We start from the raw sequence: 18,607 nt of genomic DNA on the forward strand, positions 1-18,607 counted from the left end.
GCAGCCCCCGGTGCTCCACAGGCAGCAGCGGGGACATGCGCGGGGGTGAGAGCGAGTGCAGCCGAGCCCCCTCGCCGGGAAGGACGCTGCGGAGCCTGCTTACAGTAGTGCCCGGGGTGCATGGGCGGGTGGTGCTGCAGGTGGCCGTTCTGGTGGTGCGGGATGGTGGGCGTGTAGGCGGCCGTCCGGCTCCCGGTCCAGGTGGTGGTACTGTCTGCAAAGACAAACGGGACACCGGTTCCTATGCAGCTCTCCCGCATCTCCCTTCTAGTCCTCTATTGCTCCTGAACATTTGGAAACTGGTTTTAGAAAACTAAGAAGAGCGCACAGGTGTATATACTCACTGTGATGGTAAGTAGCTGGCTGAGCTGTGAACCCATTCTGCTGAGTTCCTGGCTGAGGCCCTGACGCAATCTGTAAGAGTCCATCACTATGGCTACCTGTCAATATACTGGTAGGTTGACCTGGTAAAAGAACACACTACCTATTCATGAACGTTCCAAAATTTTGATTAAGAAGAGCTCAGCACTACTGGGTAGGAAAATACACCCCACTAAGGGCACTGCAATACACAGTTCCCACAAGTTTGGTTTCAGTACTTTTTTCCACCCGCCAGAGTGTCGTAGGAAACTTGAGGCAAAATGCTCTGCATCAGGTAATTTTGACTCTGACACCCTTAACACTTCAGGAACTAGAGTATGCAGAGAACTCTCTTTATCAACCACATTTTTGTTCTGGTCACATCTCCTTTTTCAGCTTGAAAGGCAAGAAGAAGAGATGTCACAACTTCTACCAGGTAACATGGCTGGAATAGGTTTGGTGTGAATCCAAACAGGCCAACAGCAGGTCCAGTGAACTGCTTGTTTTCACCGTGTTGTAACTACTGTTCCTAAGGAGGACACTCACTTAAATTTACATTCCTCCAAAACATTCTGAACAGTATTTTATTTTTATAAACACTGCTTCAATAGAGCTGCACACAACACTGGACTCAGGAAGCCCCTGTTTTGTTTTGTTTTTCTCCCAAACAAATACTTCAAGAATTATCTAAGATTAAAACTACAGATGTTTCAGAACAGGTTAACAGAATTTGACTTCGAAAGGCTTCAGCTCAGCCATTAACACTAAACTGATCAACAGTTTCACAATTACACTTGCACTCTCAAACTGGTGTGGCTAGCAGAATTTAACACATTGAGAACATCCATAAACATAAAAATGAGCTTTTTTTTCATCTCCACTTGCCTCCAACAACTATAGCACCGGTGAGAAAAGGTTACTGACTATGAACTCTGGTGCAAAGGCAGTACAATTAACTACCTATACCCTTTCTATCTCTGCTGGAGACAGAAAGACATTGTGTTCCAGCTTGGCCACACTATCACTAGTTTTAGCCAAAAAGTTGTCAGCTAAAATTAACGAACATTATCAAAACACCGTGCGGCCATAATTCAAATGCATTAATGAAAACCAACGATATTCACCCATCTTTTATGTGCAACCCCTCCAAACACCGTGGTTTCCCTGCACGTGGGCTGCAGGACGCTCTCAGTGCTTTGCTACCCTGCTGGACGGAAGGGTGGCTCTGGTGCCGGGACACCAAACTCTTACACTTGTACCAGACACACAGAAAAGTAACAAAAACTTCCAGGCAGCACTCCAACAGACTTAGGAAAATATTAACTAGGGCTGTCATTCTGGTAGCACAGCGAACTGTTATAAAAATAGTGCAGTTAAAACTGGAAGCATAAAGAATTGCCTGAAAATCTCTTGGTACCGCCACCTTACAGTATATACATTTGTTGTCCTGCTTGCTGCTGCAATACAACAATAAAATTCTCCCATTTCAACAGCGATTACCAAACAATAACCGTAATGTCGTGTTAGCAGCCAGTTGCTCTAACACTGTGACACTGAGTCTTTGGCACAGACAGAACCGTGCTCTAACACTCGCGGAGCGCCGGTCTCAGTGACAAAAACGGTCACCAGGACACAGCGCTGCAGTGATGCTCCCAATTAACACCTTAAGTTAACGCTCAGGAGGCCGCCTGGCTCATCACCACCACGCTCCTATCAGTGCAGTGCAGCACAGCTCCAGCGCCAGACCCGCCCTGGCAGAGAGCAGCGGCTACGTCCCCGTCGAGCAGCCCCGATGATCTTACTTGTGGAAGCCACGGGAATGTTGGGGAAGTTGGTGGTGCTGGTGGTGCTGGCCTCGGTGGGGGCCAGCATGGCCGGGGTGCTGTAGGGCTCCGTGGAGGCCCGGTTGCTGGGCGGGTGCTGGATGGTCTGCACCGAGTGGCCCTCGGCCGACGACAGCGACGGCTGCCCCTCGTAGTCGTGGACGTACTCGTCCTTCACCAGCATGCTGGAGGGAGCTGCGGGGACACCACGGGTTACACAGGGACGGGTTACACACAGCAAGCGCTGCCATCAGCGTGCTGGGGGCAGGATTGAAACTACACGAACGCTGCTGAAGCGCTCCTCCAAGCTACAAACAAACGGCGCGGGTCAGCAGCAGGAAACTTGGAGGCGTAACTGGGCGGAAAAGCGAGCTGCTTATTGCGCTTGATGCTATTGAATGAGCAGTTGAGCCCCACAGCAGCAGGCTGCAACAGCGTTTTGCTCCCCGGTCCATCACTGGGTGATTGGACACGGCTAATACAAGGGAAAACCACGTTTTGTTCAAGCAGCTGAATGTATGCGAAGGCAGCAGCTAACCAACCAGTTTCTACAAGCAGAACACACGCAGAGCTCCCATGAAAAACACAGACTTGTGAGCACGGCACATAAACTTCATGCATCCCTGGAGTAATTTTAAGCAGCTACTGTTCAAACTGACTAGGAACATCAAATCCACATTCCCACAGAAAACTACTCTATGTTCAGCAGCGTAGCCAGTAATTCAGACTATTCCACGCACAGTGCTGGGGAATTACCGCTGCCACTACAACAATTTATTTCTATGTATGCCATTAGGCATGTTCAAGTAAAACTCCTGCATTACATTATCTCCCGTGCTCGTTTTTAAAGCAGCCTGAAATATGTTAAAATCTGTTTCCTGCTGCAAGACCAGGAGCAGGACAAGGAAACGTTTGTGAGGTATTGGACTGCTGGCATCAAACTACGACATAATTTCATTAAAGAATGAAAAATCAGCTTTGATTCTGTACAGAAGGACCACTTTCCAGAAGACACAGGTGACAATGCCAATGAGCAGAGATGAGCACACAGGTTAAAGCTTGTGAAGTTACGTTTGTTGCGATGTTTGGGGGGGTGGGTTTAGTTCATTTTTGCTTGGATACTTCTAATAATGTGCTAAAATCACTGGATTACACAAACTTCTTTTTCTGTGAATTTCCTCTGGAAGGACAATAAATTCAGCTTTGAAATAAAGCGGTTACCAGCTGTACAATCTCAGATTCCTGAAATAATGTTCATGAGAGATTTCATGTCCAATCTCTCTCAAGTTCCAGGGAAAGCAAGAATATCAGGCTCCTTTATCCAACTGCGTATTAATTACAGAATTTTTACTATTTTCTTCTTCTCCTACTTATTCAACCACATTTAGTGTTCCCAGTTCAATTAATTAGCATACCATACAGGTGCACACAGTTTTGGGTGTCTCTTTTATCAATTAGCAGCACTGAACCGTGAGGTTTTTTGGTTTTCTTTTCTGTTGGGTTTCGTACATAGCAAGAAGCAATGAAAACAGGATGTAGCGACAAGCTTGGCTGAAGCCTGTGCTTCAGGAATTTATCCACTGCCTCTGATATGGTACTTGGCTGGTTTTTCGAAGCCAGAGATGCAAATGCATCTCCCTCTGCTCTTTACACGCCCTCCCAGAGAGGCAGAGGAATAACCTGTGCCTGCACTGAAGGGTTTGACGCAGCTCGAGCCCGCAGAAATGCAGCAGCAAACAGAACTACTCACCAGAACTCTGTAGTGTCAGTCCTGAGAGATCTTTAAAGAGAAGAAAGAGAAAAGGGGGGTGCAGAGGGATATATTCAGAGATCTTAAAACATGTTTAAACATTTATAAGCCTTTAAAAATCAGCACTGCATTCTCTGCTTATTAGACCCCTTGCATCACAACACAAGGCTCACTGCACAACAACTGCAGGAACTGTGTACAAAGCCAACAGGAAGGCCCAAACGAAAGCCACAAACTTTCCTTTCACATCTGGAATAAAGGTATAAAAGAATAATTCCACTAAGAAGACAGATAAGAGCATTTGCAGCCTAATTTACAACGAGATCACTAAAAGTTAATGTTTCTAATTCAGGCCTGTATTTTCTACACTCAAAAGGGAAACATTTCACATTCCATTCCCACCATTCCATTTTAATTCAAGAGTCTACTTACCGATGCCAGGTGATACTACACGCTCATAATGGTAAGGATTTACACAGACACTGTCACATTTTAAGTCAAAAGCATACTGACAATATTTAACATGCTTGAGTTCATTTTTATGAAGATCAGGCCATCTCCACAGACGGGCGTAAATCACATGAGGGAATCCCTTGCGACCGGCCACCTAAAAAGTCAGACACAAAAGTTGATTGGGAAAGTAGCAAGGCACTGCATTTCACACAGTGAGAAGCAAAAAAGGAAGGGGGCAAACACCACCACACCCTCTCTCCAGCATCAAAATGTATGTAAAAAAAAAGGTGGTGTATAGTTTACCCAAGTTCTGTGCCCAACAGAAAGAAGTTTCTGTTAGGGTTTTGCCACAGTTAAGTCAACACCGTGATTCTTAAGTAAAAAATACCGGACACAAAATGGCAGAAGCAGAACTTGTGCTCAGGGTCCTAAGTATGGTCACCCTCCCCACCATGGATGTGCAGGAGCTTTGCCCCAGAAGAAGAGGAACGAGGCGCTAAGCTACGCTGTAGGGAATTGACAAGCAGAAGAATGCCAGTCCATTATACCGGGAAAAAAAATGTAAAAAACCTGCTTCTAGGGTAGACAGAAAGCTATCCAGCAAACATGCCATCTGCCTGGAACAAGGAAATTGCAACCCAAGCTATACAGGTACCAAGTACTGACAATATAAGGCTAACATAAATCCTCAGTGCAGACTCCTTGGAGTACCTTCTTAGAATAGGTCTGCCTTTATACTTCTGACCAACAGAGCTAACAGAAGCTTGTAGTGAAAATACCAGGATAAACAGCCGAATTTATTACATGACCCTGCTTTTTACTGCCAAACACATACATACTCATTTAGAACAGCTGATCCAATGCCTTCTGCTCCTTTTGGAAAAAAAAACCAAACAAAAAACTACTGCAGCAGTCCAGAGCTCCAGCCATAAAACATGCCTACAAATGGGGGCGAGGGTAGATGCAAGAGAAGAGCTACTCTTCCTCAACACTCTAGGATCCTGTGTCACTCACTTTTGCTCCAGCTTCACTAGGAGGAAAACATCTGATTTTCACTTGTACTAACCTGAAGCCTCCCATCCAGTGTTCTCTGTATTGTAACACACTTGCTAGGATGAGCTCCATTTGTGGTTATAGCTGTAATCAAAGAATCCAATTCATCTTTTTTCTCCTTTAGCTTTTTAACTAAACTTTCAATTGCGCGTTTTGCAAAAGTTTCACTCTCTCCACCTTGTCGATGGCACATCAAGCTGTGAACAATGCTCAGACAAGCATCGTTACTTGTTGGTGTGTTAGTAATAGACATATTGTCCATTTGTCACAGCTTTTTCTTTCAGATCAAATGTCAGTTTTGGGGGCTGTTATGATTTTCAAGCTGATGAACAAGAGATGATCCAAGTTAAGTGTTAGATGTACTGTCTCTTGGTAAAACCTAGGAGGGAAAAATATCTACATTAGATTTATTTTTAACAAATCGCAGATCATGTTTCTAAGGAAGTCTGTGCCTTTGTGCTTCTTTTATTTTCAAGTGCAGGCTATTAAAAGCACATGACAAAACTGCATTTCTTGTCCCATGATAGCTAAAACATGCTTAAGAGGCTGCTTGCACAGTTTTAGATATAAGATTTATTCTCCCCCTAGTAACAATATTTAAATAAAGATTATAGTTTATATATATGTACACATAGTATGTACATATAGAAAGGTAGGGATCATTAAATGAATCAGGAAAAGGAGAACAGTAACAATGATTTCCTATGTTTTATAATGGCGGGATGTAAACAAGTGAAAATACTGGCTGGGAATCAAGTGGCATTGATTTAAACAAAATGTGAATAGTGAATAAGCATGAATACACACCAGAATAATCTGTCATCTTCATTTAATAATCCTGTTCAAATAGTTCAGCTATGTTCTGACCTCTGACCAATTCTATTTCTCTTTGCTAATTAAAAAGGCAAAAATTGTACCTGGCCATTAACTTAATACACATTTATGTAAATTAGTATTGTGTATATCTTTAGATATGAAAACCTCAACTGGCACATTTGTCTTTACTTGTTTGGATCCAGCTTCTTCTGGATCAAGACAAATCGACTGAAGTCACTAAAAAAGCACTTCTGAATTGTCTCAAACAGAACTGTCTTAGTTACACTAAAGTGATATCAGGAGAGCCCCTGCAGCCCTGGCCTCAGGCTCTGCTCTCGAGGGGCCCGCAGCAGTTCCTGGCCACGGCCCGTTCCAGCCAGCCGGCCTCGTCCTCCTGGAGCTTCTCTCAGCCACAGATCAGGAGAGCTGGCCCGACCCTCCCGCCTCTCAGTGAGCTCATCACTACGCTTTAACTCGTTTTGCCCAGGAACACAGAGCAGCAGGTTTGTGCAGTCACAGAGAAAGAGGCTGGTGTTGCCAAAAAGCTGCTCTGGTTCCTCTGGCAGCTCTGGCTTCATGTAATCACCAACGGAGACATTTCTGCAGGGTCTGACTGCCTTAAAACACTGGCAACAAATACACAGAGGTGATTTTACTACGTTTTCTGAGTAAGCTTAAAATACAAGCCTTTCTGAAAACTACCACGTCATTCTCAACCACGTAAATGAAATATATCTGATTTCAAAAGTTCAGGGAAAAAAAAGCCTGTCACATTATCTGAGGAGGAACACATTCAGTGGAGGACCTGTTACGGCACTGGAATTTTCCATGTTATTAGAGGCACTGAAGTAGCAGCTATTTATTGGAAACAAATGTGTCGCACAAAAATAAGAGCGGGATGTTAATTTAGAAAGTTATGGCATCACACAGTGTGAACGCACGGCTTCCCTCCCTGTAACATGAATGCTGCTAGGCAAATCCAGCACAAATTTAAAACAAAACAAACTCTTCCTTATTTGATATTTTCTACAATTTTAACTTGAATACCTCACGCTTTGGTATACTTGAAAAAATACATGCTGCAAATCCCTCCCCCTCCCTCCCATTTTTGAGCCTTTTCCTCTTTTGTAAGGATGCTTCTGCACCTAATTCCTCCCAAAGGAAAACAATTACCTCTACGTTTGAGTGGGATCACAGATTTTACCTAGCTATTAAAATTTCTCCCTCAGTACTGGGGTTTTTTGTGCTTCAATTCTATAAGCCCCTTTCAAAAGTCAAGCTTAACCTGCCAGTCATTCTCTATGGCAACTCACACTAATCTGTAAAAGCCTGCCAGCTAAAACAGAATAGAACATCATTTTCCTTAAATACAAAACAGCATCCCAGATAGATATGCATAAGTAATCACAATAAATGCCCTGATAAAGCTATTAGCTAAAAGAGCTTTAAATAAAGAGATTATTTAAATTAGACAAGCAGCTTTATCTCCTACAACCCTAAAACCATGAATGAGAATTTTGTTTGCTGACTTTCAGAAGATTCAGATCAAGCAAATAAAACCTTATTTAAGTGGAATAATCCTCAGAAATGTTGAGTCACCCCTCAGCTGCCACTGTGCTCAACAGGAGCTTCTGACTGCTCAGCACTTCTGAAAGCCGGGCCACTTGTTCAGGGTTTTGGGTGCTGCTGCACGCTGCTGCTGCTGCGTGACCCACGGCAATTCAGGAGTCCCCTCGACAGGAATGCTGTCAGTCCCGGAGCCCTGCAAAGAGGGGTGAGGGCAGTGGGCATCAGTACCGAGAAACGCTGCGGCACATTTCTCCAGAAGCACCAGAACCATCAGTGTATTTTACAGGCAAGCCAAGTTTTCAAATTCTGCAAATTTAGTTTCTCGCGAAATAGCTCGAGGAGCCCATCTTTAACTCAGTCACACATTCGAGAGGTGCCTTAGCACCTTCTTACGAGGTTCCCTCCCAGCGTGCAAATAGCACCGAGCGGCACTCCCCGGGCCCACGGCACTCCCCGGGCCCACGGCACTCCCCGGGCCGGGCACTTCGACGCGGCAGCCCCGGCAGGCGGCAGCCCGGGCACGGTGGGCAGGTGGCAGCCCGGCACGGTGGGCAGGATGCAGCCCGGGCACGGTGGGCAGGATGCAGCCCGGGCACGGTGGGCAGGCGGCAGCCCGGCACGGTGGGCAGGATGCAGCCCGCGCACGGTGGGCAGGCAGCAGCCCAGGCACGGTGGGCAGGATGCAGCCCGGCACGGTGGGCAGGATGCAGCCCGGCACGGTGGGCAGGCGGCAGCCCGGGCACGGTGGGCAGGCGGCAGCCCAGCACGGTGGGCAGGATGCAGCCCGGCACGGTGGGCAGGATGCAGCCCGGGCACGGTGGGCAGGCGGCAGCCCGGCACGGTGGGCAGGATGCAGCCCGGGCACGGTGGGCAGGATGCAGCCCGGCACGGTGGGCAGGATGCAGCCCGGGCACGGTGGGCAGGATGCAGCCCGGCACGGTGGGCAGGATGCAGCCCGGGCACGGTGGGCAGGCGGCAGCCCGGCACGGTGGGCAGGATGCAGCCCGGGCACGGTGGGCAGGATGCAGCCCGGCACGGTGGGCAGGATGCAGCCCGGCACGGTGGGCAGGCAGCAGCCCGGGCACGGTGGGCAGGCGGCAGCCCGGGCACGGTGGGCAGGCGGCAGCCCGGGCACGGTGGGCAGGATGCAGCCCGGCACGGTGGGCAGGATGCAGCCCGGGCACGGTGGGCAGGATGCAGCCCGGCACGGTGGGCAGGTGGCAGCCCGGGCACGGTGGGCAGGATGCAGCCCGGGCACGGTGGGCAGGATGCAGCCCGGCACGGTGGGCAGGATGCAGCCCGGCACGGTGGGCAGGATGCAGCCCGGCAGGCGGCAGCCCGGCACGGTGGGCAGGATGCAGCCCGGCATGGTGGGCAGGCGGCAGCCCGGGCACGGTGGGCAGGATGCAGCCCGGCACGGTGGGCAGGATGCAGCCCGGGCACGGTGGGCAGGATGCAGCCCGGCATGGTGGGCAGGATGCAGCCCGGCACGGTGGGCAGGATGCAGCCCGGGCACGGTGGGCAGGATGCAGCCCGGCACGGTGGGCAGGCAGCAGCCCGGGCACGGTGGGCAGGCGGCAGCCCGGCAGGCGGCAGCCCGGCACGGTGGGCAGGATGCAGCCCGGGCACAGCGGGCCGGGTGCTCCGCACCACAGCAGCGCTTCCGAGGGCGCTGAACGCCTGCCCCGTGTGGGCCGGGAGCCTCAGAGCCAGCCCCGCGCACAGCGAGCCCACGCCGCGGCTCCAGCCTGGAGGCACGGAAGAGCACAGCGGCGAGCGCAGGCAGCAGAGATCGCAGCTCCTTCTAGGCAGGAACTTCGAGGACACAGAAAGAGTGAGAGAGCGCCCTGGGGGAAAGGGGCAGAAGGAGGAGACAGGGAACATGAGAAGAGCAGCAGCAGGAGAGAGCACAGGCTCCAGCCTCAGCCATCGCAAAACAAAAAGGTGTTTCTCTCCCTTCTGCTCCAGTGGGATGCAAGCAGGACACACTAAAAAAGCAGAGACGAGCTAATGCAAAACACTTGCAAGTTGCAAAGTTACAGAGAAGCACCTGGTTATATTCAGACTCAATGGTTTCAAAGGTCTTTTCCAACCCTAACAAGTCTATGATTCCATGCTACATAAAGTAATTGACTTCATTAACTAAGAATTAACGAGTATATATATTACAGAACAAGCAGACAACAACTGGTGTTCCAGGTAACCTAAGCATCAGAACAAGAACAAGAACCTCCAAGGGGGAGATAAATCTGAAAGACAAAAGAAGTTTAGATTGGCAGGTAATTAAAATCGCCTTTGACGATCTGCAGCAAACTTCTATCTCAGAGAACCCATAGCCGGCTGCTAACTAAAACTGCTCCTTCCAGACAGATGCAGACAGGAACAAACACCATTACTCCTGCACACACTCCACTCCCCCACGGCTGCAGGGAGATGTGTCTCTTCAGCCCGGGCAATAAAACGCAAAACACGAAGCAGCTGTCTAAAACTGAAAATACAGCACTGGTGCCACACGCCTCGTTTTAATGCCTGTGGATAATCCTGCCAGAAATGGTTACCTGAACAATACAAATTATAAAAAGGCAAGCTTCTCTACCAGCATGCTGCCCTACAGAACCAAAATCAAATCCAGCGTTGACTTACCCAGGTGGGAGAAGGAGCTCTACTGAGCTGCCAGGCTACTGCCCTCACTCTACTTATACTTGTCTTAGGGGCAGGAATGCAAAACAAGCCCCACACTGACCCAGACTGTCCCAGTGTTTTTGGATCAGCCGGGACACTCTCTCTCCAAACAGTGATTAACTTACTGGTGTGACCAGATAACAGAGACAAGGTTTCACACTCAGCATCTCCCGCACAAGCTCCAGGAGGGCATTCCCTTCTGGGGATGCAAGGTGTTCCTGATCAACTGGAAAACACCAGGCAATGTACAAAACGCAGATAAAGGGATAAACAACGCATTTATGGAACAGAAATTCAGTATTCCATCTTGTGTGCCCGCATCTCCCCAGCTGCACCAGCAAGACAGTATTATAGGCTAGCACAGCCTAAGAACGAGCACTTTTACGTGCCAAAAAAACACGGGTAAGAAAAACACAGCTTCCAAACATTCACAGCAACTCTTCAGGCAGCAAATTAAGCATTTAAGAGATAGGATCACTTGGACGGCCTCACTTGAGGCCCACGAGTTGCTGAGGTACTTTTCAGTTCAACATTCCTCTACAAAACAACAGGCAGACACACAGACAGAGGCAGACACACACAGACATAGCCTGAAGAAGGTACAGGGGTTTTAGAAAGAGATAAAAGTTTTTCTGATTTTCATGGTTAGAAAAAAAACCCACACAGATTTCATTTCCTTGCTTTTATGAAGATGTTACCACAGCTGTGCAGAAGCTCCTCTGAGGCGTAAGGGCAAGGGCTGCTAAAATTCCCCAAAACCTTACTAAACCCCTGTCAAAGTGCTCTGGTCATTCAGGCATGCAAATCTTAAAACTTAGCTGAAAACTCCCTTTGTCCAAACAAGTCCCACTTTCAATACTGCGATCTGGTTGAGATTTGTTCTGAAGTTTCAAATCCAGATCCTTAAAAAAATCTCACATCCTTCTCTGCACGTTGAAAGCAACCTTAAATGAATACTTTTCACATGCAGAAGTGGTTTATCTTCCCCCTCGCCTCCCACAAAAGCCACACTTCGCAATTTGGGGAGAACCATCAACCCCAAGCAAGAAAACAACAGCCAGACCAGGCAGTTATGGATGGAGCTGGAAGTCAGGGACATAACCCACAGGAATATGATCCAGGCAATCAGCAGTCCCACAGCAAGAGGGCTAATCCAGGCCCGGCACTGACACCACACACAGCCCTGTTCAATCGCAGCTGCGCGGGGATCGGGTTCACCGAGAAACTCAGTCTAAAAATGTGACAGTCCAAACGCCACTGGATAATTACTTTAAGGTACAGGCAGAAGGCCAACACCCCCTCCATGTCACTGTGCTAGCACATGGATGTTACTCCTTCACTTCCTACAGCAAACTAGGTATTTTCCAAACATGAGACCACTTGAGACTTGAGGGAGACTTCGCTGTTTACAGGGAAAATTATGTGAGAAGGACTGTGACCAGGAGGGATCACTAACTCTTTGTCTGTAGGAACTAAGATGCTGAGTGCTGTGCTTAAGGGAAAAAAAAAAAAAAAAAGTTAAAATATATAGTGCAGCCTTGGCACAACTGGAAAAATAGTTCCTGCAGGTGCCAGGGCTGCAGTGGCCCTCTGGAAAGCTTGTGATGGAGAAAGGGCAGCAGTCCTGCAGGGCAGCTCAGAAGAGAGGTTCTAGATACACACACGGTGCTGCAGGTCCAGGGTGCTGGTGTGGAAGGCTGACAAACTCAACAGGGGAATGCACAGCACACACTGACACACTGGAGAGAGGAATCCAAGACGGATTTGTGACTGCACGCACACAGTACACCTTTGTGATGGAAATCCAATCAGTCTGTGAAGTCAAAATCAAAGAAAAAAGGGCTTTGCACATGCTACTGTGGCATGCTTGGGGCTCAGGAAGCCTTTAAGCAGCAAGGCAGAGAGCAAATTGCCATCTTTTGGCCCAAGCTGCTCAGAAGACAGCCTTGTGTCACCTCAGAGCACTTCAAATGATCATCAGCACACGGTCCTCGTGGGTCCCTTCCAACTGAGCTGCTCTACTTCCAACCACGCGGCTTTCCAGCAGCAGTTATGCGAAGATGCTCTCTGACACAACGTAAACACACAGCCTGAGCACTTCTAGTTGCCGTAAATCTGCGTAAGGGCTGGTGCCACACGCAGGGATGACGAAGGCAAGGCAAGCCCGCGCGCCCAGCGGCACCCACCGGGTACAACGCTGCGCTCGTGCCCACGCTGTAAACCCTGACGTGACCTGGCCATCGTCCACCAGCACCGCACTGCAAAGGGCCTAAGGCAGGCAGCAAATCTGCGGGCGGAGTATCCCTCACGATGAGCCATGCTACCACCGTGATCGCCAAAAAAACAACCTCCAAGCAAAAAAAGGGAATAAAGTGGTGGATATGGTAACAGAGTAACACAGCCAGACCAAGTGGTGCCACACGATGCCGACGGGAAGGATGAACAGGATGCAGCTCTGGGCACTCAGATACCCGGGGGAGGAGGGAAACGAATTAATGCAAAACACACCTGAAAGAACAAAACCGTATTGCCAAGCTGCAACTATGAAGGCAGTTTTTGAGAAAATGTATCCAAGAAAAAACAAGAATTGCTTGGTTAAAGCTGCCACTGATGCTGTGGGAGCGTGAGTTATGAGTAACAGCCACCCCAGACAGATTTCCAGCATTTTGATACCAGGCAGTAACGCGACACTAACGAACTGGCTAATTAGAATAGCGTGCAAATTGACATCTTGCTAGAACATTTCACACCAATAAAGGACAAGAAAGGCTCCTGCATCAGCTGCTGCCTCCAAAATTAGACGAACACCAAGATGTCAGAAAAGCAGCGTACACGTTTGATGGCTTTTAACCACCAAAACATTACTACAGAGTTCTGCTGTTTAATAATGCAAGGACAGAAGTTTTATGATAAACACGATGAAGGAAAATCCATAAACCAATAAAACAAAATGCAGCCCGTGATTTGATGAAGATATGAATAAGTGATTAAACTGCAGATACTTTCCAGCACATTAGACTATTATCTCCTTGCCCGACGGGTGAACAGCAACAGTGTTTGTAGACATGAGAACAATTAGCGTTAAAGAGCAAGAGCAGGAGCGCTGGGAAGGCTCCGCACTCCCACTGCTCCGTGCAGTATGAGCTAACATTCCCCAGAACACTATTTTCGTGCGTGTATCTGAATCATCAGTATCAATTCTCCTCATCTCACTGGCAGTAGCTACCGAAATTTAAGACACCTGGCAGCATAAAAGGAAACGGAGAAGAGCTTTAAGAAAACTCCAAGTGGCAGCAGTTTTGTGTTAACGTGAATTCACGTTTGCGAAGGAGGAGCAGCCACTCCTCTGTGGCTGATGTGGTGTGGCTGCCCAGGAGCAGCTCTGAGCACGGTTACCCCTCTCAGCTCCCACCTGTGTGCTCCAGCTCCTTCCAGAAGCAATTCCCGAGTGCCACAGACCGACGCTGCGAAGGGAGCAACCCTTTCTGCTGCGCACGGTGACAGGGTTCTAACTCCTGTGCGAGGAACCCACACCCAAACCCCACCTTCCTTTGGGTGCACGGGGGCAGGACACGAGGGAAAAGGTAACACTGCTCTAATGGTGTGGCTACGCACACGTGTTTTAAACCCCAGGAAGTTTAGTTTTACAGGTTTCTTCCCTGATTCTAATGTTTATTTTTTGACAAAGCACACAGCTGGAAAACAACTCCTCTTTTCAATACAGGCTTCTGTATGGTCAGAGAAGGAAGACCTGCACACTGCAGCACATGAACTCCTCTGCCACTCAGACCCAGACACCTCACCCCGTGTCCCACGCAGCGAGAGGCCGCCCCCTCCTCATCCCAGCACCGGGGCGTGCGGGAGACAGAAGCCTGGGAGAGACCACGCTCCAGGAGCAGAAGGTGGTGGAATTCCTCGTCTGGAACGGCAGAGCAAACCCGATCGCGGAGGATCCTGCATGACCCCATCCTCTCGCGGGAGGCTTCTGTCAATTAGCAATTTGTCAAACCCTCGCACGCAGAGGAAGGGCTTGTGGCTACAGCAAGCAGCTAAAGGAAGAGTGAAGCCTTGCCCGCGCAGGAGCGGTGTGATTTCTCACCGCTCTGTCAGCTCGGTACCCCAGCAATAGGTGCGTTAGATAGATAACATCTGCTCTTCATCCTGATCTGCGCGGGGATAATGTTCTCTGCGCTCCTTAGAGCTTAAAAAAAAATCACCTCTGGGCAAAGCAAGCGTGGAAAATTCCAGCCCCAACCAAAAGTACAGTTTTTCACTAGGTTGACAACAGAAACAGAGCCCTAAAATCCCAGCAGGACCTTAACAGGCAGCTCCTCACCAGGATCTGCTCACAGCACCTTTGTTCTCACCAAATCAGTTGATTCCTCTCAAAGCTCACATTCCCATTGTGCCAGCCCAGCCTGAATGCATTATGTAAAGAGCTATCTACTCAAAAACGGAATTCTAATCAGTGTCAGGCACTCGGTGCTTCTCCCTGGGCCTCAGCTCTTTGAAATAAAGTTCCTGAATCAATATTAAACATGCGTGCTTATGCAACAAGCAGATCCGGAGAGGCTGATGAATGCAAAGCGAGCAGGAACTCCTCGCAGTCACAGGGTGAGGGGAGAGCCAGAAGGACGAGCTGCTGCTTTATGATGTCGCTGGAGCAGGAGAGCACGTCCAGCTGACAGGGCCGTGCAGCTGCTCGGGGTCCTCGCAGGGGGCTGCCCGCACCGCTGAAGGCAGAACCCACAGCACAGGAGCCCCACGGCTTAACAGGGCACGGGGGAGCCCTGAACTCGCTCCTGCCCGCCGGCAGCGGCACGGCACTCCAGACCGAGATAAGCCAGGAAGCGGTGGTGGAAGACCACGATCCTCCTCGGTGTCTGAGAACACTCGGTGTGCAGCACCTCAGTTTGGGCTCTAATGACACACCTAACCCGCGGCTGGATTACCCCGTAAATCAAACACCCATCCCTGGCGAAACCTCTGAGGCTCAACTGCACGAGTCACCAACCTCCCCCAAACTCACACCCGCAGGGACGGGCACGGGAGGGAGCGCAGCAGAGAGGGAATAATCTGTAATTAACACCCCTTTGTGCAGCCCCACGCCTGGAAACCCGCTAGCAGCACCGTTCTCTGTATTCCAAACGAGATGGCAGATTCCAGAGGACTAAAGAGCCCCCACAAAGCCACCGGGGGGGCTTTTCCAGCATGCGGGACATGGGACAGCGGGGAAAAGCGGCCGGGGACAGGACGGCTGCCCAGCGTTCAAAACATCAAACTAACAAGTTTAGTAGTGGGAGGGGGGGGTTCCTGTTTTTTTCTCGCCGAGGAAAAGCGACGAAGTGGGAAGGGGACAGAGAGGAGGTGAGGAAGGGGACGGGAGGGAGGTGGGGATGAGACCGGGGGCGGGGGGCATAGAAGAGGGGGAGTGGGGAGGGAGCCCGGGAAGGAGGGGAAGGGACGGGGGGAGGAGTCCGGAAAGGGGCCGGGGAAGAAGCCCGGGAAGGTGTGGAAGTGACCGGGAAAGAGGCCGGGAAGGGGCGGGGGAAGGAGCCCGGGAGGGGATCCCAGCGCGGCGGGCGGGCGGGAGCCGGGAGCGGATGTTACCTGGGCCGCCGTCCGGGCGCGGCCCGAGGCCGCCGTGAGGGGCGGCGGCGGCGGGGGAAGGCCCGGGCCTCCGCCCCCCTCCCCTCGGCGCGGCGGGGCGGGGCGGGGCGGCGCTCGCAGGGGCCGGGGGCAGCGGCCGCCCGCTGCCGGCCGCCCCCGCCGCCTCCTGCCCGCGGGTGGCCGCCGCTCGCCGCTCGTTTGTTGTCGTTGTCGCTGTCGCGGCCGCCGCCGACACGTCCGGGCCGCCGCCGCCGCCGCGCACGCGCCACATCCGGGTCACGCGGCGCCTGCGCGGCTGCGAGAGGGGCGCGGGCGGGCGCGACCGCGCGTTGTGTTTATGGTTGGCGGGCAGCGCTCCAGCGAGCGCGGGGAGCGGCCGGCGCCGGGCGCAGATGCGAAAGTGCGGCTGCAACAGATGGATCACGGGATCGGTGACGCTGGAAAAGTCCTGCGAGACCTCGGAGTGCAGCCTGTCCCGATCCCCGCCGTGTCACCAGCCCAGAGCGCTGAGTGCCACGTCCGGGCCTCCTTGGACACCTCCAGGGATGGGCACTCCAACACCTCCCTGGGCAGCCCCTGCCAAGGCCTGACCACCCTTTCCATGGGGAAATTCCTGCTGGTGACCTACCTGAGCCTCCCCTGGCCCAGCCTGAGGCCGTTCCCTCTCCTCCTGGCCCTGTTCCCTGCCAGCAGAGCCCGACCCCCCCGGCTGCCCCCTCCTGTCAGGGACTTGTGCAGAGCCACAAGGTCCCCCCTGAGCCTCCTTTGCTCCAGCCTGAGCCCCTTTCCAGCTCCCTCAGCCGCTCCTGGGGCTCCAGCCCCTTCCCAGCTCCGTTCCCTGCCCTGGACACGCTCCAGCCGCTCCAGGTCCATCCCGAATGGCGGTTCCAGAGCAGGACAAGGGGGTCGCGGTGCCCAGTCCAGCACGGGGGGACACACAGGGCCACAAAGGCGACTCCGTAAATGTGTGGCCATGGGATCACAACCCCAACAAATGCAGAGCCCCACAAGTGCAAACTCTCTAATCAGAGAACAGTAGGATGCTTTGGGTGGGGAGGGACCTCAAAGCCCATCCCATCCCACCCCCTGCCATGGGCAGGGACACCTTCCACTGTCCCAGGCTGCTCCCAGCCTCAGTGTCCAGCCTGGCCTTGGACACTGCCAGGGATCCAGGGGCAGCCACAGCTGCTCTGGGCACCCTGTGCCAGGGCCTGCCCACCCTCACAGACAGCAATTCCTTCCCAAGATCCCATCCAGCCCTGCCCTCTGGCACTGGGAAGCCATTCCCTGTGTCCTGTCCCTCCATGCCTTGTCCCCAGTCCCTCTGCAGCTCTCCTGGAGCCCCTTTAGGCCCTGCCAGGGGCTCTGAGCTCTCCCTGGAGCCTTCTCTTGTGCAGCTGAACACCCCCAGCTGTCCCAGGCTGGCTGCAGAGCAGAGGGGCTCCAGCCCTGGAGCATCTCGGTGGCCTCCTCTGGACTGGCTGCAGCAGCTCCAGGTCCTTGTGCTGTTGTTCCCCAGGGCTGGGGCAGCTCTGCAGGTGGGGTCTCCCCTGAGCGGGGCAGAGGGGCAGAATCCCCCTGCCCTGCTGCCCACGCTGGGGATCAGCCCAGGGCACGGGGTTGGACTTGCAGAAACTGAGAGCCCAGCAGCCCCAGGACAGCCCTGCAAGCTCAGCTGCTTTCCCTCTGCACGTCTCCTCACCCGGCAAAAGCAAATTCCCCGAAGGAACTCAGCTGAAAAGATATTTTAGAGCCAGAATGTTACATCTTCCTGCCTTTGTGGTGTTGAGCCACCATTTGAATACAAAACAGAATGGAAAAAGGTGTCTGAAATACCTTATCCCCTGAAAAATGCAATGTATTTTTGCTGAATATGTGGGGTGACTCTGCAGCAGGGCTGTGGGGCAGTGTGACTGACCCCCCTCCACAGCACAAATGTTGAACTAAATTAACTAAATTAACGTTAACTACTCGTATTAAATCCGACAGGGTGTGAGCTGCGTGTCCCAAAGTACTGTGGGCACCGGCACAGCTCTCTGTGTTTGTGGATGTGTCTGTTCCTCGGTTCACAAAGCATTTGCTGTGTCCCCACCCTGCTCCCCAAAACGCTTCCATCAAATTCCTGCGACTTGTTCTACCTCAAGGTGCCAACCAGGGTGTTTTTATTGATAATAACAAACCCATCACGCTGTCCCGGTGACCGTGTGCCAAACCACTGATCTCCGTGAGACCCGGGCCAGTCCTCCCACCTCACCAGAAAACTGGTTTCTGGAACCAAACCACCCCAGGTGAACAATTAACGTGCTTTTCCTTACAGACGAGCGTAATTCGGTAAGGGCCAATCCTTTCTAAAGTCTGTTTAAAACAAATAAAAATAAAAATGCTTCCCAACGAGGACTGTGTTTATTCGGCACTGGCAGCTGGAGAGTCCCGCCGTGGGCTGTGGGGAGAGGCTGGAACATCCACAGCCACATTTCCCTTCCCAGATTCT

General features: G+C 51.4%; 1 protein-coding gene across 4 annotated transcripts in view; it reads right to left on the reverse strand.

Annotated features, from left to right (window-relative positions):
• SMAD4 (SMAD family member 4) overlaps nt 1–16,200 on the reverse strand; it is a 29,052-nt gene extending 12,852 nt beyond the window's left edge. The window contains exons 1-8 of one of the 4 annotated variants that reach the window (XM_032095228.1): nt 16,117–16,192; nt 7,816–8,017; nt 5,453–5,818; nt 4,366–4,540; nt 3,934–3,963; nt 2,163–2,378; nt 345–464; nt 104–214 (exon numbers count right to left, since the gene is read on the reverse strand). In XM_032095228.1, coding sequence (XP_031951119.1) covers nt 104–214; nt 345–464; nt 2,163–2,378; nt 3,934–3,963; nt 4,366–4,540; nt 5,453–5,701 — 901 coding nt within the window. In that variant the 5' untranslated portion in view covers nt 5,702–5,818; nt 7,816–8,017; nt 16,117–16,192. Of the gene's footprint in view, nt 1–103; nt 215–344; nt 465–2,162; nt 2,379–3,933; nt 3,964–4,365; nt 4,541–5,452; nt 5,819–7,815; nt 8,018–16,116 lie in introns of all 4 variants that reach the window. The other 3 variants (XM_032095229.1, XM_032095230.1, XM_032095231.1) reach the window with 3 other exon arrangements.
• Between the last annotated feature and the right edge of the window lie 2,407 nt (nt 16,201–18,607).

This window comes from Corvus moneduloides, chromosome Z, assembly GCF_009650955.1.
Source record: "Corvus moneduloides isolate bCorMon1 chromosome Z, bCorMon1.pri, whole genome shotgun sequence".
Taxonomy (NCBI): Eukaryota; Metazoa; Chordata; class Aves; order Passeriformes; family Corvidae; genus Corvus; species Corvus moneduloides.